Raw genomic sequence first — 22608 nt, forward strand, 5'->3', positions numbered from 1 at the left:
TCTTGGATTCCCTCTTGTTTAAAAACATTATCTTGGATTCCCTCTTGTTTTAATACATTATCTTGGATTCCCTCTTGTTTAAAAACATTATCTTGGATTGCCTCTTGTTTTAATACATTATCTTGGATTCCCTCTTGTTTAAAAACATTCTCTTGGATTCCCTCTTGTTTTAATACATTATCTTGGATTCCCTCTTGTTTAAAAACATTCTCTTGGATTCCCTCTTGTTTAAATACATTCTCTTGGATTCCCTCTTGTTTAAATACATTCTCTTGGATTCCCTCTTGTTTAAATACATTATCTTGGATTCCCTCTTGTTTTAATACATTCTCTTGGATTCCCTCTTGTTTAAATACATTATCTTGGATTCCCTCTTGTTTTAATACATTCTCTTGGATTCCCTCTTGTTTAAATACATTATCTTGGATTCCCTCTTGTTTTAATACATTCTCTTGGATTCCCTCTTGTTTAAATACATTATCTTGGATTCCCTCTTGTTTTAATACATTCTCTTGGATTCCCTCTTGTTTAAATACATTATCTTGGATTCCCTCTTGTTTTAATACATTCTCTTGGATTCCCTCTTGTTTAAATACATTATCTTGGATTCCCTCTTGTTTTAATACATTATCTTGGATTCCCTCTTGTTTTAATACATTCTCTTGGATTCCCTCTTGTTTAAATACATTATCTTGGATTCCCTCTTGTTTTAATACATTCTCTTGGATTCCCTCTTGTTTAAATACATTATCTTGGATTCCCTCTTGTTTAAATACATTCTCCTTGATTCCCTCTTGTTTTAATACATTCTCTTGGATTCCCTCTTGTTTAAATACATTATCTTGGATTCCCTCTTGTTTTAATACATTATCTTGGATTCCCTCTTGTTTTAATACATTATCTTGGATTCCCTCTTGTTTTAATACATTATCTTGGATTCCCTCTTGTTTTAATACATTCTCTTGGATTCCCTCTTGTTTAAATACATTCTCTTGGATTCCCTCTTGTTTAAATACATTATCTTGGATTCCCTCTTGTTTAAATACATTCTCCTTGATTCCCTCTTGTTTTAATACATTCTCTTGGATTCCCTCTTGTTTTAATACATTATCTTGGATTCCCTCTTGTTTTAATACATTATCTTGGATTCCCTCTTGTTTTAATACATTCTCTTGGATTCCCTCTTGTTTAAATACATTCTCTTGGATTCCCTCTTGTTTTAATCATACATTTTCAAGGACACATCCATTCAATGGCAATTGCTTCCCTCTGTCGTGTTTTTATGTTAATTGATACTTTGGCCACCTTTTTTTGTTTCTTTTTAAATGCTCTTTGACCTTTTTGATGTCTCACTGCGTGACGTGGCTGTAGTCGCCATGCAGTGCAGACCACAGAAACAGAATCTGTCCAGGTGCACTACTTCTAACCCTCTCTAGTCTTGACACTGGGTTCTATGTTGCCAGAGCATCGAACTTCATGAGACCACGTGGTTTCATGACAAGATGTCTGTTGGATTGTTCCTCTGTCCTGTGTAAGATGAGTGCTTTAGTTCTATTGAAGGCTCACCTTTTCCTCTTTTATTTTCTTATTCTTTTTAACATAGCGGTAAATTCAACTACATCATCCCACAACAGACACGTCTTCTTTTTAACATAGCGGTAAATTCAACTACATCATCCCACAACAGACACGTCTTCTTTTTTAACATAGCGGTAAATTCAACTACATCATCCCACAACAGACAAGTCTTCTTTTTAACATAGCGGTAAATTCAACTACATCATCCCACAACAGACAAGTCTTCTTTTTAACATAGCGGTAAATTCAACTACATCATCCCACAACAGACAAGTCTTCTTTTTAACATAGCGGTAAATTCAACTACATCATCCCACAACAGACAAGTCTTCTTTTTAACATAGCAGTAAATTCAACTACATCATCCCACAACAGACAAGTCTTCTTTTTAACATAGCAGTAAATTCAACTACATCATCCCACAACAGACACGTCTTCTTTTTAACATAGCGGTAAATTCAACTACATCATCCCACAACAGACAAGTCTTCTTTTTAACATAGCGGTAAATTCAACTACATCATCCCACAACAGACACGTCTTCTTTTTAACATAGCAGTAAATTCAACTACATCATCCCACAACAGACAAGTCTTCTTTTTAACATAGCGGTAAATTCAACTACATCATCCCACAACAGACACGTCTTCTTTTTTAACATAGCGGTAAATTCAACTACATCATCCCACAACAGACAAGTCTTCTTTTTAACATAGCGGTAAATTCAACTACATCATCCCACAACAGACACGTCTTCTTTGTTAAAGCGGTAAATTCAACTACATCATCCCACAACAGACACGTCTTCTTTGTTAAAGCAGTGGTACAATCTATTCAACAACTTGAATTGCGCTTTTTTTGTTGTTGTTGTTTTTTTTAGCCGTAAGACCGCATGGTCATTATTGTACAGGCATGTCTCAATGCTACATAAAGACAACTGTCCACCTGTAGCAACACAGCTTGGAGCATAGAATAACAGAACACTGTAATCGTGAATTCCACACTAAGTTTAGTTGATATAAGGATTGCAGAAGTGCGTTATGGTGTGTTCATACTAGTTGACGTAAAGTAGCAGAAAGCCAGCGGCCATTAGGAAGCATACCGCACTTCCCTGCTGCTACTGACCCCCCCCCCCCCCCCCCCCCGTGTAGTTCTACATGAATGTGCGTCCATGTACAGGCATTTCGCTACACCCACTAAACACGTGTTTCCATAAAGTTTAAGTTGATGAAAAATAACTCCTGTGACTTGGCCTGCACGGTATTAATTTAACTAGGCAAGTCAGTTAAAAACACATTTTTATTTACAATGATGGCCATAGGAACAGTGGGTTAACTGCCTGGTTCAGGGGCAGAACGACAGATGTCTTTTACCTCTTGTCAGCTCAGGGATTCGACCTAGCAACCTTTCAGTTACTGGCCCAACGCTCTAAACACTAGGCTACTTGCCGCACCTAATATGCATTGTAGCAAGCATGCTACTGGACTCTGAACCTGATGTGCTGGACCTTGAGTGTTCAAATCAGCCTTAGCAACTTTGTTGAGAGTGGGGTGCAGTCACATTAAAAACACAAGTGTTACATGGCAGCATGGACACATTTAACAATTGATTTACATCAGCTATTCTTTTATATATATATTTTTTAAGTTAATGTTTTTTGCTCTTTACATGGGGTTAGATACTATAGCTTCATAAAGCACACAGAAGTATGAACACTGGGTCTCCTATGGGATTACAACAGCTACTGGAAACCTTATTTGTATTAGCTGTGTTCAGACCAATGTGAGATGTCCAGTGTTGAACTGTTTTTCTTCTGAGTTTTGGGCATTCGGGGGTTGTAAACAGAAGTACCCCCTTGTTTGATCCCACTTCTGTTGACCAGTTTTCCAACATTTGAGTGGACCCCCTTTTTTTTTTTTTTATCTATTTCCATTATTCCCCTTATGTCACACATGAAAGTGCCATGTATGTACGCCCGTCTGTTTTTTTAGATTTGTAATTTGCACCTTGTGGAGACAACTGTCCCGTTTTATTCTTTCAGTGTTGCACTTTTTGTAAGCGTTTTCTTCAGGATTCAAGTAAGAATAATGGTACTTGAGGCCATAGTTTTTTTTTTTTTTTTCTCCGTTGTCATATCTTACGTGATTTACTAGTAAACCTTTTTGAGTGTGGCAATAAAGCAGTGTTGTCGTCAGGACACATTTATCAGCACAGATATATTCTACGGAACAATAATATTTTTTTATAACTCACACAAAGCAGTATGTATAGAATAAAGAATATTGTCCTTCCGTTTGTTATTAATGATCATCACATTAAAAAAATTGAAATGTCATTTTCTGTAACATTGCAGACCGTTTATAGTCCTGTATATAATCATTGTTCATGTCACTCAAATTCCAAGGTATTGGGAGTCTTTGTAAGCTTTCAAGTGATTAAAATCGAACGCAAATTTAAATGGATATTTATTTTGTGTGGCGCAATATTGTTTTTACCAGCATTACAATGCAATACCAGAGTGCAGCTTTTTAAAACCTCTACAGGATCAGTGTCCTGGCGGGATGGTTGAGTTCACGTAGACTAATATGATTAGCATGACGTTGTAAGTAACAAGAACATTTCCCAGGACGTAGACATATCTGATATGGGCAGAATGCTTAAATTATTATTAATCTAACTGCACTGTCCAATTTACGGTAGCTATTACAGTGAAATAATACCATGCTATTGTTTGAGGAGAGTGCACAGTTATGAACTTGAAAATGTGTCAATAAACCAATTAGGCACATTTGGGCAACATTTTGAAATTAAATGGTTCAATGGATCAGTCTAAAATGCTGCACACACTGCTACCATCTAGTGGCCAAAATCGAAATTGCGCTTAACCTGGAATAATACCTTGAACTTTCTCTTGCAATTAAAAAAGATGGAACAAAAAAATTCATGTTTTTTTTTTTTCTTTGAATTATCTTTGACCAGATCTAATGTGTTATATTCACCTACATTACTACATCACATGTCCACCGACTTCAAAGTGTTTCCTTTCAAATGGTATCAAGAATATGCATGTCCTTGCTTCAGGTCCTGAGCTACATGCAGTTAGATTTGGGTATGTCATTTTAGGCGAAAATTGAAAAAAAGGGTCCCGATCCTGAAGTAAATTCACAAAGTTGTCGTTAAAAAAAACAAACGCCATTAATGAAAGAAAACCCTACATTAGGCAGCTGGTTGTTTGGTCAGTACTGTGCATTCAGTTATGTTCTCGTGCGGTTCCATCCGAGATGTTAGCTTCCTTGACAGGGCGAGGGGCAAAAGGGCCCTAAAGTTAGTTTACTCATCACAGAAGGCATGACTTTGTGACTTGAAGGTCCGGATTCCGACTCCGGATTCTGACAGGAAATTATGCCTTACCTACACACTTCTCAGTAGTTGGTATTCCGAGTTACTTTATGAAGGTGCGTAACTGGCTTTGCAGGCGTAGCTCCCTTGCACGCGCTAAATAAATGTAATTCAACCGCTGAAAACCCAACAGATTTTCTTGTGGAGCTGCCATTCAATAGGGTTTTCAGTACACTTAAACCATCCCTTTAAATACTATTTACCTTTTAATTAGAATTTTGTCGACAGACTAGACTACATCGAGAGAACGGGTTCAGAAAATAGGGATAAATGAAAAGAAGCTAAATATATGCATATTTGTCTCCGTTTCAACACCAACTGGTAGATTTCAAATAGTCAGATTTGATGGATTATTTTGGGCAAATTTCATGGTTAGGAAATTATGTATGAATCACAAACAGGTTTGGAGAACCTTTGCGCACTGAAATATATTGATGAATAAAACACTGGTTTGATTCAACCTAAAATCCTTGTTCTCAACTAGCTTACCTGGTTAAATAAAATAAAAATAAATTGTCATATTCAAATTCAATCCATGAAATATTAGAAAATGTGGGAAATCGTGTACAATGGGGGTGCCCTAATTCTCAATAATCATGCTCCATGTTTAACCGTTTGGTCTGAGTGCCATAATGATTAGATGGTAGATTTATAGGACATGTCCTGAATTTTTTACACAACTTTAGCCTAACATGATCCACTAACGACACTCAGGAACAATTTACACGGACGTGACAGAGGAAAGAAAGGTAAACGGAATGGAATGAAATTATGCTAAATGTAAGCTACAAATGGAACAAAACTAACACTAAAGTGACAGTTATAAATGTATGTGAGTATTACTGACAATGGCTTCCTATAGTGGCTAATATTTATCACGATACACGTAAAATAAAACGTAGAAAAGCCTAGAATATTGAACATTCTATAGCGCATACACCAACTCTGCAGGTTCAGACCTACAGAAACCAATAGCTTGGTTGTCAAAATTTTATAAACGCAAATTGAGGGCATAGCTATGTACAGTGGGGCAAAAAAGTATTTAGTCAGCCACCAATTGTGCAACTTCTCCTACTTAAAAATGATGAGAGAGGCCTGTAATTTATCATAGGTACACTTCAACTATGACAGACAAAATGAGGGGAAAAAATCCAGAAAATCACATTGTAGGATTTTTAGTGAATTTATTTGTGTTTGGGATCATTGTCATGCTGAAAGACCCAGCCACGTTTCATCTTCAATGCCCTTGCTGATGGAAGGAGGTTTTCACTCAAAATCTCACGATACATGGCCCCATTCATTCTTTCCTTTACACGGATCAGTCGTCCTGGTCCCTTTGCAGAAAAACAGCCCCAAAGCATGATGTTTCCACCCCATGCTTCACGGTAGTTATGGTGTTCTTTGGATGCAACTCAGCATTCTTTGTCCTCCAAACACGACGAGTTGAGTTTTTACCAAAAAGTTATATTTTGGTTTCATCTGACCTTATGACATTCTCCCAATCTTCTTCTGGATCATCCAAATTTTCTCTAGCAAACTTCAGACGGGCCTGGACATGTCTGGCACTGCGGGATTTGAGTCCCTTGCTGTTTGTTACTGATGGTAGGCTTTGTTACTTTGGTCCCAGCTCTCTGCAGGTCATTCACTAGGTCCCCCCGTGTGGTTCTGGGATTTTTGCTCACCGTTCTTGTGATCATTTTGACCCCACAGGGTGAGATCTTGCGTGGAGCCCCAGATCGAGGGAGATTATCAGTGGTCTTGTATGTCTTCCATTTCCTAATAATTGCTCCCACAGTTGATTTCTTCAAACCAAGCTGCTTACCTATTGCAGATTCAGTCTTCCCAGCCTGGTGCAGGTCTACAATTTTGTTTCTGGTGTCCTTTGACAGCTCTTTGGTCTTGGCCATAGTGGAGTTTGGAGTGTGACTGTTTGAGGTTATGGACAGGTGTCTTTTATACTGATAACAAGTTCAAACAGGTGCCATTAATACAGGTAACGAGTGGAGGACAGAGGAGCCTCTTAATGAAGTTGTTACAGGTCTGTGAGAGCCAGAAATCTTGTTTGTTTGTTTGTAGGTGACCAAATACTTATTTTCCACAATAATTTGCAAATAAATTCATTAAAAATCCTACAATGTGATTTTCTGGATTTTTTTCCCCCCATTTTGTCTGTCATAGTTGAAGTGTACCTGTGATGAAAATTACAGGCCTCTCTCATATTTTTAAGTGGGAGAACTTGCACAATTGGTGGCTGACTTAATACTTTTTTGCCCCCCCCCCCCCCCACCACTGTATATTCTATTTCACTGTGGAAATGGGGTCCCAATACATGTCATATTTATATGATTTTCAGTTTTCTTCCATCTGGCTGGCTTCACTTTCATCTCCAGGGATGGTTAGCGTGTTGGGCCAGCAAAGGTTGCAAAGTCAAAATCCCCGAGCTGACAAGGTACAAATCTGTCGTTCTGCCCCTGAACAAGGCAGTTGAAAATAAGAATTTCTTCTTTACTGAGTTAAATAAAGGTAAAATAAATGTAAAAAATAACCAAATGGTTTCCTCTCACGTAAAGGTGGTGGAATTATTCCCTTTTTCTTCTTCTCACTTTTCTCTATTCTCAGCTTGAATTTGCGCATGAGAATAGCATGCAAAAAAAAATAAAAAAATCGGTGTGGAGATCTAAGAAATGAAGGTGTGTCGACAGAGACACTGTATTCTGACTTGATTATTTTCCCTCAAACCTACCATTTACGTACAGGGTATCATTGTTAGAATTGTGGATCTATAAATAAAAACCGACAACCCATGACAGCAAATACCTCACAGCAAGTTTTATTTATACATCCAAAAACAAAAGATCACATTTTATCACACTATATACACATTCCATACAGTGTTTATACACATATTACATCATTTGTACACAAGAAAAATAGACATAAAAATGTAAACCTTTGTATACAAAAAAAATACCTTAGACAAATTATACAAGGACCGATAACAAAAGGTGACTAGATTATTATTAGCTCATCCTATCATCTTTAAAAACAGTAATACAGTACATTCAATGAGTATAGGGATTTGTCAGCCAATCTCTCAGATTTCAAGCAGTTACAAGTGCCTACAGAGCCCTGCTTAGTTTGTTCTATATGGTTGGTGAGGAGTCAAACTGCAATGAATCTAATCTCATGCTTTTGTGAATACAGCAGTGTCGCCTTGCTTGCGAAAATTCAAGAAAACATTCCAGCCCACCTATTTCCTAGGGGCTGTACATCTAGGAACAATGCTGTGGTCAAGCAAATAAAGAAACTGAAACTTGAAGCATCTGCTCTGGTAATGTCGGTCTCTTTGAAATAACTAGGCCTTCTCACAGTTGAAAGTGGGGCCTGCTCGGTTCTAAGCAGTGTGTGTGCAGTTAATGGCAGCTGTTAGTTTTTCGCATCATGACAAAAGGCACGATGCTTACTGGGAGTATCTGGCCTCCCACAGTGCTGTTTAGAGCAGGTCAGGGGTGTGTTCCAAATCAAAAAATTAATACGGGTGCTGTTATGTGCAATATATATATATATATATATATACACACACACACACATACATATATGCGAGAAAAAATAATGCTATGGCTTGATTTACTGCTAACAAGAGATCTGCTAATCACAATAAGGGAGAAATGTTGTGGCCTTGCACTCAGCTGTAAAGTTGTCTCGCCATGCAACCCCAGTCTCTCAGCAGCAACTACTTGCCAGAGTTTAATAGCTATCAAAAATACTGTCTTACATTAGACATTTTGCCAGTTTGGTTAGCTAAATGACAATGTACACAAACAATCGATCATTTCACTTTGAAGAGAAACTACAAGAGTTTTGATCGCCGTTAAAACAAGGGGTGTTCCACAAAAAGGTGTCCATCAAGCGTATCACAAAAGACTGACTTCATTTTTCAATCCATTGCCACTCATTAACTCACAATAAAACCTCAACTGCAGAGACCTCTACCCTATAAATATATCTAATACTTAACAATGAGTAGTCTTTCCGTTTCTACGTTTCTAAAAATAAATAAAAATAAAAATCCATGATTTACTACTGTAGAGTTTAAAACCAGACAGGGCAGAGTTGTCTGGTTAATTCCATCCTCATTCCTTAACAGTTAACATTGAGACCCATGCTTCATTGACCATAATGCACCTGAGAATATGTATTTATTTAGTACAACAGACAGTGCTATCTATACCTCAGAAATGCTCATTGCACCAGTTTACGCCAATGGTGTCACACTTAACACACAAAACAGATAAGATGCTAAAACAAAGGGGGCATCATTTCACATGTCCATATACCCATCCTACGTATCCATATACACGGCTAGACTAGTGAAAGATGACTTTCTGGTCCTTTACTGAGGGGGGAGTTACAGAGTGGACAAAACATTAAGAACACCTGCTCTTTCCATGACAGACGGACCAGGTGAAAGCTATGATCCCTTAATGATGTCGCTTGTTAAATCCACTTCAAATCCGTGTAGATGAAGGGATGGAGACAGGTTACGGGATTTTTAAGCCTCAATCACAATTGAGACATTGAATGGCACACGTACACAATCCGGGGGTGAATGGGCAAGACAAAAGATGTAAGTGCATTTGAACGGGGTTATGGTAGTAGGTACCAGGCGCACCGGTTTGAGTCAACTGAAGCACTGCTAGGTTCATGCTCAGCTTCTCATGTATCAAGAATGGTCCTCCATCGAAAGGACATCAAACAAGGTCCAGCATCCCTGTGGAACTCTTGACACCTTGTAGAGTCCATGCCCCGACAAATTGAGGACATTCTGAGAGTTAAGAGAGAGAGGGAGGGGGGGTGCAACTCAATATTTGGAAGGTGTCCTACTGTTTGGTATACTCAGTGTATACCCCCCCAGGTTCCTTAAGTAGTTTCTATCTAGATGGGACCATATCCTTGAATGTCCTTTTAAGATGCCATTATATAGCAAGAGCACCATGGAGAGTTGTGGACACCCGAGCCCATGGATTTGGCCCCTTGCAATAACTACTCAGTATGACCTAAGAGAAGCATCCTGTTCAATGGTCAGTTACAGTCTCTCTCTACTCAGACAGGTCAGACTTGATTTAGAACAAACGGTTTATGTCACAGAGAGTTACACAGGCCCAAACATATCTGGTCCACATCGGTTTTTGGATTACATAGTGAAGATACATAAAGTGGAGACCAATTCAACACTGTGACAAGAGTGTGTGCCAATGTGTTTATTGCTTAAAGTAACACAATGTACCTTCAAGTGGCTAATAGGTCACCCATAAGGAGTCCCACAATGGTGAGGTCAATAGATCTTTTACGTTTCTGAGTGACCCAATAATAGAGCAAATATATACACAATATATTGAAAATAAAACGCTGTTTAAAAGTGGTTTGGCCAAATTCTCTGTTAAGTGATGGAGGACAGGACTACACCATGGTAAGATGGCGGAGCCATTTCCCCTGTTGCTTCACAATGGGTCACCCGCATACAAGGACCTACCTTTACAATCTCTTTCAAAAAGGTGCATGGAACAGATGAACCCACGCAATGACCATAGCAAGGCAGGGTACACTACCCTACGTATTTATTTGAGACAGTGAAGAGAAAACGTTTAATTTGGCTCTATACTCCAGCATTTTGGATTTGAGGAGACGTTTAATTTGACTGTTTCGTACGAGGCAACAGAATGTCACCTTGAATTTGAGGATACATTCACACACATCCGTTTTACCGTTTAGAAATGAAAACACGTCATGTATCTAGTGCCCCTCATTAGTATCTGAAAAAATTCCCTTGTGTATTAAAGTGGTCAAAAGGTGTAACGTAGCACGCAATGATTACATCAACCTTGTGACTCTACAAACTTGTTGGATGCATTTAAAATGTGCGTTTCAGATTATTTTGTGCCCCATTCATATTAAATGGTAAATAATGTTTCTGAACACTTCTACATTAAATGTGGAGGCGGCAGGGTAGCCTAGTGGTTAGAGCGTTGGGACTAGTAACCGGAAGGTTGCAAGTTCATATCCCCGAGCTGACAAGGTACAAATCTGTCGTTCTGCCCCTGAACAGGCAGTTAACCCACCCACTAGGCCGTCATTGAATATAAGAATTTGTTCTTAACTGACTTGCCTAGTTAAATAATAAAGATAAAATACCATGATTACAGTTAACCATGAATAATGAGTGAGAAAGTTAAGAGGCATAAATATCATACGAACACCAAAAAATGCTAACATCCCGGTAATGGAGAGGGGTTATCATGTCTTGTGGGTATGATATAAAATGCTAACATCCCGTTATCATGTCTTGTGGGTATGATATAAAATGCTAACATCCCGTCTTGTGGGTATGATATAAAATGCTAACATTCCGTTATCATGTCTTGTGGGTATGATATAAAATGCTAACATCCCGTTATCATGTCTTGTGGGTATGATATAAAATGCTAACATCCCGTTATCATGTCTTGTGGGTATGATATAAAATGCTAACATCCCGTTATCATGTCTTGTGGGTATGATATAAAATGCTAACATCCCGTTATCATGTCTTGTGGGTATGATATAAAATGCTAACATCCCGTTATCATGTCTTGTGGGTATGATATAAAATGCTAACATCCAGTTATCATGTCTTGGGAGTATAAACTTTGTGCCTCGAACTCACTCACATTTTTGTAGAAGTGTTTAGAAACATTCTATATATAAGTGACCATACAAGATTTACTTTTCATTTCTATGGGGGCACAACATAATCTGAAGCATCAACAAAACAAACTAGAATGCAGCCACAAGCTTGATGTGTGCTAGGAAACTGGGACCAAATACTAAACTTGACTACTTTAATACACAAGTGAATTAGTCCAAATACTTATGACACATTCAAATCGGAGTCTAGATACATACACATAAAGTGCTTTTGTTTCTAATTTAATCTCAAATCCAAAATGCTGGAGTATAGAGCCAAATTAAAAGTTTTAGCTTCACTGTCCAAATAATACACATGGGAGTGTTGTTCATGGATGTCAGACACGACTAAACTGGCAATATTATTATTTTATTTTTTTAATTGACCATTGATTGACGCTTTGTCTCCGTATTCTCTAGCACTGTCGTTTTCACTAGGATATAAATAATCTCTCCTGAAGTCCATCCTTCAATGTTCCCCCACATCAATCCATGTATTCCTCGTGTCACTATTTCTATTGTATCTTGAACTCTGCATTGTTGGAAAAGGAACTCGTAAGTAAGCATTTCACTGTTAGTCTACACCTGTTGTTTACCAAGCATGTGACAAATAACATTTGATGTTTCTACTGAACCACCTCCCTCCACACACACACACACACACACACACACACTCTGCCCCCTGCTGGCGAAACTCGGGAGCTGCGTTTACATCAAACCACTGGACCCTTTCAGGTGGCCAACTGGCTATATTACCACCAAATCATTACACGGTTAAGGAATATCTGAGGTTGTGCAAATTCCAGTAGAATAGTGAAGCGTTAGGTGCACACTTGAAGCAGAAGGGAAATGAATGGACACTGGGTGAATACGTTTCTAGAGTCCACGGTTTGACCTACAGCCATTGTACTGTGCACGGCTTGCTCTAGTTACTGTGTGGAAAGGGGGGCGTTGCACTGTTGGCACTTGCAGCGGTGGCACTAGCTATGGAGAAGCCAGTGGGGGGCGCTGTGGAGCTGTGACTGGGCTGCACGTCCTTGGGGATGCCACTGTGGGAGGCCAGTTGGTGGCCGAAGGCAGCACTGAACTGAGGGAGCTGCTGCTTGGGAAGGGTGGAAATCAAGAGGTCGTGTGGTGGCGAGGGGGCGGGGAGCGCAGTCAAGCCCGTCAAGCCGCTCTGGGGCAACGCTGAGAGGGCAGCCATGGGCTGTAGGGTCACAGAGTGGGAGGAGGGGGGAGTGGACAGAGAGGTGGATACGAGGTGGCCCTCTGGTCTGATGAGGTTGCCGAACTGTGTGGGGTCAGTGAGGGCCAGGGGGAGGTTGTTCCAGGAGGAGCGTGGGGTACTTGGTACCTCCAGCAGGAGAGGAGAGTCAGTCTGAAAGGAGGTGGAGTGGGGAGAGGACATGTGGTCGTTGTAGGGGGATGGTACATGCTCGCTGCAGTAATGGTTGCCCTGAGGAGACGATGTGGGCGCCTCCGGCTTGGCCAAGATGTGGGGCGGGTGTGTCCGGGGGACTGTGCGGGTGGAGGAGGTGAGGCTGGGTCCCGAGGGAGGAGTCTGGCCTTGGGCAGGGGGCTGCTGAGGAGACACCGAGGGGGAGAAGTGGCCACCAGCAGAGTGCAGCAGGTTGTCCTCCAGCTCCAGATTGGAGAAGTTCTCTACGGGGATGCGGCCGTTAAGCAGGTCCCCCATCCCCCCCGGCTGGACCCCTGGCCCAGGGAACACTGCTGCCATGGCCCGGTGGTCCACGCCATCTGCCTGCGCCATCTCCGCCATGGAGGTCAGGCACACCAGGGAGTCTGGGTAGGAGCCCATCAGCCCAGCCTGTAGTGCTCTCACCAGCTCCTCTGCCTCCTCTGTGGTGGGAAGCAGCTCCCCATTCTTACCTGAGGATATACACAATATCTCTTACCCACACCGTAGGAATCTACCAACCATCCCCCTTTCTCAGAGAGCAGGAAGAAATGTTTTGAGTAAATACTTGAGCCTTCAGCTTATTCAATAATATTCAGACAAACCTGTTCAAATAAAACAATTTTTTGTAAAGATAAAAATAGCTGATGTCACACACACACACAAGCTAAAATGACCCCTTTTTGGAAAGTAGAGTGGTGAAATCCATGACAACAATGAGCAAAAAAGAAAAAAAAAGTACCTTCAAACAAGTCAAAGTCCTGAAGGTCATCGGGGAGCCTGGGTAACACGTCCGAGAAATCCTCCTGGTTCAGCTCGAGGTCGTTTGGAATGTCTGACATGTCATTGGTGATGTCATCGGGAAGTTCATCAGTGCTCAGTTCAGGCGTCGAGGGACTCCTGCCATCAAGGGAGAAAAAAAATTCAGCAAGTACATAAGGACTGTTCATGCACAACGCACACTCCTAGTGTCTGGAACAATATGTTCATAGCAGCGGAGGCTCCTCAGAGGAAGGGGAGGACCATCCTTCAGAAAAATTCAAAGTTAAAATGTTCAAAAGTTATCCTTTTTAGATTAAACTATAATAAATATAATCACGTCACCAAATAATTTATTAAAACTGTTTTGCAAAGGTTTACAGTAGCCCAACACACTCCAGGGTAGCATCATGGTGTTGCCGGAGGACAGCTAGTTTCCATCCTCCTCTGGGTACATCGACTTCAATACAAAACCTAGGAGGCTAATGGTTCTCATCCCCTTCCATAACCTTACACAGTAATTATGATAACTTCCAGAGGATGTCCTCCGGTCTAATCGGAGCTCTTGCAGCATGAACTGACAAGTACACCCAATCAAAAGATCAGAGAATTAATCTAGTACTGAAAGCATAAGATACAGCTAGCTAGGACTGCAGTGTATAAAATGTGGTGAGTAGTTGACACAAAAGAGAAAGAAAGTTTAACAGTTTTGAAAAAAAATATTTTTCAAAATGAAGGAGAAGCGAGAGAGCTAGCTATATTTAATATTTTTTTCTCACTTTCACAGCTAGCTAGTTTAGCCAACTCAAACACTCAGCTCAAACAGAGAGGGATGTTATGCTAGCTAGTTGGCCATGGCTATCCAACACGAACTCTTTCAAGTCAAGGTTTAATTAAATTTATTGCCACCAGGGCGCACCGATGTAATTGCTAAACTGCTCGCTGTATACTGTACTACATGATTGTAGCGGGTTAACTAACACGTTAGTTTTCTAGAACTATGTTGATGGCGCCGAAGGAGATGGCTGAGGTTTTACAGGCTCCTTACCAATTGTGCTATTTTTTTAATTTATTTTGTTCGCTTAATACAGGGAAACTTAAATCTACTTACCTCATTTCTACATGTGCAACAAGAGGGGGGGAAAAAACCTCTACACCAAAAGCCTTCTGAACAGCTTTTACACCCAAGCCATAAGGCTGTTGAACAGCTAATCAAATGGCTACACGGACTATTTGCATTGACCCCCCCCCCCCCCCCCCCTTTTTTTAACATTGCTGCTACTCGCTGTTTATTATCTATGCATAGTCACTTCACCCCTACCTACATGTACATATTACCTCAATTACCTCGACTAACCTGTATCCCTGCACATTGACCCGGTACCGGTACCCCCTGTATATAGACTCATTATTGTTATTTTATTTAGTTATTGTTATTTTATTTATTATTTTATTATTTATTATTTTATTTAATTAGTATTTTATTTAGTAATTATTTCCTTAACTGCATTTTTAGTTAAGGGCTTTTAAAAGTAAGCATTTCCCTGTAAGGAACCTGTTGTATTTGACGCATGTGACAAACAACATTTAATTTGATTTGACTATGACGTTAGCTAATATGGTGAAAACGATGTAGGCTGTATCAGTTAATGGTATGAAGGTTTGGCTTGGAAAGTTTTTTTTTCCGCCTGGTCACAGACGGTTGTGCTCTTCAGTCCACAAGCGAAGGGAAAAGGTGAGATGAGTGATGAGTGTGTAGAAACGAGGAGGAAAGTGATCAAATAGTTTGTTTGTGACTGCTATGAATGTGAACTGTGTTTGCAGGTGATCAGTGGTGCATTCATTCTGGCGATTCTGTTGAAAAACGTTTCACAAACAGAATGGGGATAAACATACCTGAATTTGTCCAATAGAAACACGTTTAGAATTGTTGGACTAATGACTAGACCCTAGATCAGCTAGATGCAGAGCGTGCAAGGCGGTATTGAACGTGTGTCACTTTCACCTTGATTACTCAAATTTGTCTCTGTCCTGTGTGCACCTACGTTGTAACCTTGAATTCATAGGTTAGATTGTAGCAACCTCGTGATAGGTACAGGGGAAATTCTAGTATCATTGTAGTAGCCTAAACCTATATAGGGACTAGGGTTCCATTTCAGACCCAATGAGAGACCAGATGCTTCTGGGACAGACCTGATGTTGGCCTGGGTGGGCATGGTCAGGCTGGAGGAGGAAGGCATTCCCAGGTTCCCCTGGGGCAGCGCCGGTGGGATGGGCTTCTGGGGCCGCCACGGCCCTCTCCTCCTCTTCTTCTTGTGTTTCTTGGTGAGTGCAGGCGGTTTGGTCTTCTTACGCGGCTTTCGCTGCTGCTGCTGCTGCTGGTGCTGGTGCTGCACTCTTCGGTTACCGTCTCCACGCAGGAAATTGTCCTATAGGAAAAAAAACACGTGTCCGTAAGTACAGTAATATAGAGCAGATACATATGTATAACAATGGTACTCCCAATGTACTGACCATCTTTTTGGCATGCTCCTCACAGAGCGGTGTCTGATGCGTGATGTCAAACACAGGAATGGAGCACTGTTGTCCATCTGCAAATTTGGCTGTGCAACTGGAGAAGAGCTGCTGGGAGCGATTCAACAGAATGTCTGCAGAAAAAAAACCGTGAAGGAAGCGCTCCAGTGGAAAAAAGGACAACTGTCATGTCTCAAAAACAGAAGCCATACTTTGAGTCTGGTAAGTTCTATTAGGACAAGTTGTAAAGCCATATTCTGCAATAATGACAGTTTGGTCCCAATAGTCCAGTGTGTCATGTAAGAGGTTGGTGAAAAGGATACGCTGGAAGCAGTGTCGGGTGAAGGGTAGAGCTCGGCTGCTACATGCCTGGCCCTTGGTGCTTCCAGTGCAGATTCCCGTCTCCTGCTGCCCTGGCGCACTGAGCAGAGAGACAGATAGGGCCACGCTCAGGACACAACCATGTCAACACTCTCTCAGCTCTTCACACAACTATCATTACTGACCACATTACCAGTGTGAGAGGGCTGGCCAATGCCAGTCACGTAAAAAAGGGTTTTACTAAAACAACTGGAAAGGTTTCTTCCAAATTTTTATAAATATAGAAATATGAGAAAAAAAGGCTTAAAAATTGAGTTAAAAATTGTAAAAACAAGGACTAAAAAGATTAAGACGAAGAATAAAATAATAATCTTCGCTGGTCTATCCCTGCTTACCTCTCTTCCCCACTGGCACTCTCCCACAAACAGCTATAGCTCATCATCTCATTTAGTGGCAGGGGTCCTACAATTACCTCTTTAGCCAATAGCAAATTCAGACACTCAATTTACTAGACACTGAAATGGTTCTGGTGAAATGAGATCTCAACTACGGCATGATATGAATAATGTAAGTTAAGCAGGAACCTCTTATTCAATACACATAGAAATACATTTAAAAAACGCAGAAATAAAATGTAAATAAGGAACTGTGCTCAAATGAGGATGTACTCACATCACAACCAGGAAAAGCTTTAGAATCTAAGTCATTTAAAAAAATTTAAAAAATCCCATTGACATGGTATTGGAGGAGACTATTAAGGTTAGTCAGGCTCAATTTCCCAAATGGGAGTGTTGAGCAGTGTTGAGTATTTAGTTTACCTTGAGGTCTGGGAGACCTTGCGCAACTTCTGAATCAACTGGCCAGCACAGTCAGGGTCTTTACTGGCGGCGCGCAACAGGGCTTTGCGGAAGGCATAGTGGTATTTCTTCTGGCGCATGGTAGCCCTCTCCTGCCTGCACAGGTGCTTGTATTTCTCCTGGAGGTATGAGCACAGCCGAGCCAGCCGCGTTCTCCGCGAGCCGCCAGCATCTTCATCTGAGCTGGAATAAATAAATAAATAAGTCAAAAACAAATCCATGTTTGATGATAGTATAACTATGTATGTAAGAACTTACACATCCCGAAGGTGTCCTTCCTGTTGTCTCCAGGCATTGTGATAGGGTGGAACTCTCTCTGCCTCCACTTCATCATCCTCTGAACTGTCTTCAGACCAGTCCAACCCTGAAAGAAGATAACATGTTAGTACAGCTGGTCTCAGCAGTATAATGTCAAATGATCTTTATTTATCTCGTCTTACACAGACCCAATACGACATTCAACTAATAAGCCAAATACAGTGTGTCATGTGAATAGGGAGGAGAGGTACCTAGATGATGGAAGAGGTCTCCATGCTCCTGATGTCTTTGGGTGCAGAGCTGCACCAGATGCTGTAACCTTGCCATGCAGGCAAGGGGAGGTGAGAAGGCAGCCGGACGCATGGCCACCAAATGACGCTGAGTGCTGTCCCAGCTACTGGATGGCAAGTGCGTGGCAGTGAACAGAGCTTTACTGCCGAGGGGGGGACAGGAGGACTGCAGCGGACTGGGAGCTGTGTTGGGCGGCAGTCCGACAGGCAGAAAGGCGGGAATCTGAGGTGGAGCTAGCTTACATAATAAACCCTGCAGCTGTCCAGGGAGGACAAACGAAGGTATAGTGGAGGGCTGGAGGAGTCCTGTCTGCAGCTGTCCAGGGAGGACAAACGAAGGTATAGTGGAGGGCTGGAGGAGTCCTGTCTGCTGCTGACAGGGAAGATGAGGATGGAGGGGTGAAGAGCGGTGCACACAGGTAAGAGGAGAGGGGCTAAAGTGCTCCGGAGGTGGTTGGAGGAGGGCATTGTCGTGATGGGGGAGCTGGAGTTTCTGGCTGAGCACCAGTCGACTGTGTAGTTTGTTCCTGACGGTGGAGCCCTTCCGAGGAGGGCCCTCTTCCCCATCAGTGTCCTCCTCGTAGAAGGCAAAAGGGTCCAGGAGCTCCCCATCTGGGAGGGGTAGCAGACGGATGCAGGGTGGAGAGGGCGGCAGCTCGTCCAGGCCATTGGAGGCCTTCAGAGCTAGCGAGGGTACAGTTATGTTAAGAGCCACTGACTCCAGGTGAGGTGTTGAGCGCATCTCCTCCAATGCATTGTGTTTCTTCCTCCGCTCCTTCTTGGGGATAAAGCCAAGGACTTGGAGGTGGCTGTTACAGTATCTGTGGAACAAACACACCTTTAACATGCTGTTTCACAACTATGACAGATAAATCAATCACAGAAACCTGAGGTCTTCTGTGGCGAGGAACAGCTTCTACTGGAACGCCACACCCACCTGCGGTCCTCAGACTTGGGGATGGGGTTGGTGCATCGTTGGCTGTTGTACTTGGCCACATATTCACATTGCTTGAAGGGAGCGGTCTTATCCTCCAGGACATGACGGATACAGAAGGCATAGCCATTGAGTCTGCGCTGCTTGCAGAGCTTTGGGCTGTATGAGCACAATGGCTTATTGTCCACCTCCGAGAAGTGGATGTGTTTGCCCTCATACATCACGTGACTCTGGTCCTTGAGAACATCAGCTGATGGGAGAGGGAGAAAGCAAGGAAAACCATGAGTCTTACATTATGCACAGTAATCACTGAGACTGCCCTGAATATGCAAACAAGACAAAAACAGACCAAGGGTACAGATTGAAATAAGCATTTACAGCTCCTCTGACTCTATAGTTTGACTGTTGCTAGCAAGAACTTAACATGCACAATTCAGGCAACTAATTAAGAATGTGTTCATGTGGTAAAGAAAATAGTCTACTAGTGTAAAAAAAAGTTTCAAACAAACATGCATACATGACTAAAACATTAGGAAGATGTTCTAAGAAATCAAGGGTGAGATTGGAAATGTCAAGATACACCTCTGTGGCATATGACTTCATCTTAAATGTGTTTTTGATCCAATGATGTAAGGGACATTTCTGGCTTAGCACCCTCAGGTTTAGAATTTAGACTGTACGCTTTCCCATACATGTGGCTACTGTCAATTCAAGCGCCCGGGATGCAGCGTCAGACTGAGGTTTTCTGTTACATGCAAATGCAGGATATGGACACGGACAGTACTGTCACAATGTAATTTGCCAAACGGAGGGTAATACAGTAGTGTGTCCACGTAACATTGAATTAAATGTGTCTCTCGTAAAAACATAGCTATTAGCTAGCTCTATAACTAACATTATGATTAAATCTGGAGGAATTGCATAGCTAACTAGCTAAACTAAATGCATGAAAACGTGCAGACTTGAGCAAATGTACATCACGAGTTAGCTGTGCAAGTGAGTATTTGTTTAGCAAATAATTAGCTAACTACACAGAACAATGAACTTTGCATAACTAGGTACCTACTAGTTATCAAAACAAATAGTTAGGTTATTTTCCTACTTACTACCTAACGTTAGCTAGCATAGATAAACTAGTTAGGTAAAGTTAACAAACCCGAGCTAGTTAACGTTAGCTACCTAGATTTTGTGTGGTTGTTCCCTTGCTAACTAAATAGCTACATAATGGCAAATTTGCAATAATCCGAAAAAAGAGTATAGGCATTGGACAACAAGTAGATATGTGGTTAACGTATACATTAACATCATACAATAAAACGACCTTATAAAAATTGCAATTTTAGCCTGCTACGGTCTAGTGATAGGTAGCTAACTAGTTAGCACATTAGCTAGCTACGCTAAAAACACAAGTAGCGGTAGCCAGGAAACGGAAACATCAAGACATAGAAGATTTCTATGAAATATGATGGGGAATTTACAATATTTTTTTTGTATATTTGGAAATAGTTTAAAATATAAAAAGTACTTAAGATTAGGATTTCACGACAATCAAACCGCCTAATTTGTGGCAAATAGGAAAACAAAGGGAGAGGCACAGAGGCTCTTTCAAAAAGGCCTTAAACTAAATATTGCCCGCAAGTCATCTGGTCATTTTCTGTTTAGGAAAATGAATACATTTAGGTGAATAACGAAACGTTGTGAATATATGTATATAATAAAACAACTCCGTAACTATCATAATCATATGTTGTATGATACAGATAACGATCAAAAGTTAAACATTTAACATGAAACGATAAGGCCTATCAGACCTAGTAACCCTAGGGCCTCGAGTAGCAAAGTCGTCCCGACTAGTCCTGCGCCATAAGCGGCCTCTCCAAAAATTGAAGTCGAGGCTTCACTTACCTTCAATTTGTATAGGCTGTGTAAGGTATTCGCTCCTGATAGAGTAGAAGTGCCTATTACAACCAGCTCGCCTATTTGTGCATCGATATTCGATATTTTAAGTAACTAATAATGTTCCTATCTGAATGCAATATCATTGAAAATACTGATGCATGTAAATGTAGATTATCCACAGCAAACATTAGCAGGTGGGAGCTGCTGAGGATTTTAGATTAGTCCACAGCAGACTCCTCACAGCACCACTACAGGCACTGCGGGGACATGACAACAGTCCACAGTCCAACAACAACCTCTCTACCATATTGGAAATTCAACTTTGTATAAGCTACAGCAGGGAAGAAATACAATGTTATGTCTTGTCGACTGCATGCATGGCAATGCTGATTGAAGGGTAGAGTAGCTATAGTTATGTACTTTTAAATAAGTTAAATGTCCCTGCTTATATCAACATGGTTTAGAAACTCTTATATAACACATGTCAAATTCCTATCTGGCAACGGGCTTATGTCACATTCTTTATGAATGGTTCTCTACTCTGGCTGCAACACTGTTGCTCAATGTTGATGCAGCACGTGACCATCTCCTACTAAACACTTGGAACGCTAAAACATTATAGGAACACAGTTTAAGGCCCTATACTCATAAGGCCCTACATCCCACATTTGTCGTATTCATTCCCCAAGGAGAGTATTTAAAAGTTATTGTTTTTTGCTTTCTTGCCTTAATGATTTGAAAGGCACATGTTACCAGCTCAATTTGACCATACTACATGCATTTGTGGGTGTGTGACTATAAACACGTATTTAATGAAGGCATTACAATTTAGTAAATTTGATCCTATTTCAACAGTGTAATACAAATATGTGTAATCACTGGTATAAACTGTGCTATAATAATAGTGGCACATAAGATATTCCACTGTGGTAGATTGTGCTGACCAATGTACAGGCTCTATACAGGCTTTATCTAAAGATTAAAAACATGTTGTGATTTACCATTTATTACTACTGAAGAAAAATTGATTTCTTAAATAGTTTCTTGTGTACATTATCTACAAAGCAGCATATTCTCAATAGTCATTGGGGAAAATACAATCTTTACACAATTCACAGCTGTAATATACATCGGGAAATAAACTATTTATGCAGCTGGAAGACTGAAAGGTGCTTGTACTGCATTTGGTCAATAAGGAATGAGGAAGTTGGTTCTCAAACCTCCTAAGGGACCCCCAGACGCTTTACAATGTTGTTGTAGCTCTGAACTAGCTCACCTGATTCAATTAGTCGGGGGCTTGATGATTAGTTGACAAGTTAAATCAGGTGTGCTAGCTCTGGAATAGATCAAATGGATGGAACGGCTGTGGGTCCTGAGGCTAGGTTTGAGAACCACTGCTGTATAGGGATGGAAGTTGTGCGTATAGCGTACAGGAAGTCGTGCATATAAAGTGAGAGAGGAATAGGCATCTATAAGAATGACTTTACTGCGTAATAAATGTGTCTACGGATGTTTAACAGCTATTTTTTATAAGTGAGGATTGGATAGGTACTGTATCTATCGCATTGACTTTACAGAATACATTCAAGTAATTGTCCAGTGAAATTCTCACTTTTTAAAGTTCATATTTTGTTAACTCATACCCAAATAATGTTGTTG

General features: G+C 40.9%; 1 protein-coding gene across 1 annotated transcript; it reads right to left on the minus strand.

Annotated features, from left to right (window-relative positions):
• Positions 1-7791: 7791 nt before the first annotated feature.
• On the minus strand, positions 7792-21229 carry LOC110501913 (INO80 complex subunit D). Its single transcript, XM_021579784.3, has 10 exons — positions 20956-21229; positions 19054-19300; positions 18078-18937; positions 17827-17932; positions 17530-17751; positions 16714-16811; positions 16391-16524; positions 16070-16305; positions 13860-14017; positions 7792-13590 (listed from the first exon to the last, which is right to left on the minus strand). Exons 2-10 carry the CDS (start codon positions 19269-19271, stop codon positions 12626-12628), a joined length of 2997 nt encoding a protein of 998 aa, XP_021435459.3. The 5' UTR covers positions 19272-19300; positions 20956-21229; the 3' UTR covers positions 7792-12625.
• Positions 21230-22608: the final 1379 nt, after the last annotated feature.

This window comes from Oncorhynchus mykiss, chromosome 22 (assembly GCF_057628025.1).
Source record: "Oncorhynchus mykiss isolate SJ-2025 chromosome 22, ASM5762802v1, whole genome shotgun sequence".
NCBI classification, from domain to species: Eukaryota; Metazoa; Chordata; class Actinopteri; order Salmoniformes; family Salmonidae; genus Oncorhynchus; species Oncorhynchus mykiss.

What these genes read in the sequence shown, in the direction of transcription:
- LOC110501913 (XM_021579784.3), bottom strand. Translation starts at nt 19,271, where the DNA reads ATGTATGAGGGCAAACACATCCACTTCTCGGAGGTGGACAATAAGCCA. An exon ending in AGGAGCATGCCAAAAAGATG is followed by an intron (nt 16,306 to 16,390) that starts GTCAGTACATTG and finishes TTTTTCCTATAG; the next exon opens with GACAATTTCCTGCGTGGAGA. An exon ending in GGACTTTGACTTGTTTGAAG is followed by an intron (nt 13,591 to 13,859) that starts GTACTTTTTTTT and finishes GTATATCCTCAG; the next exon opens with GTAAGAATGGGGAGCTGCTT.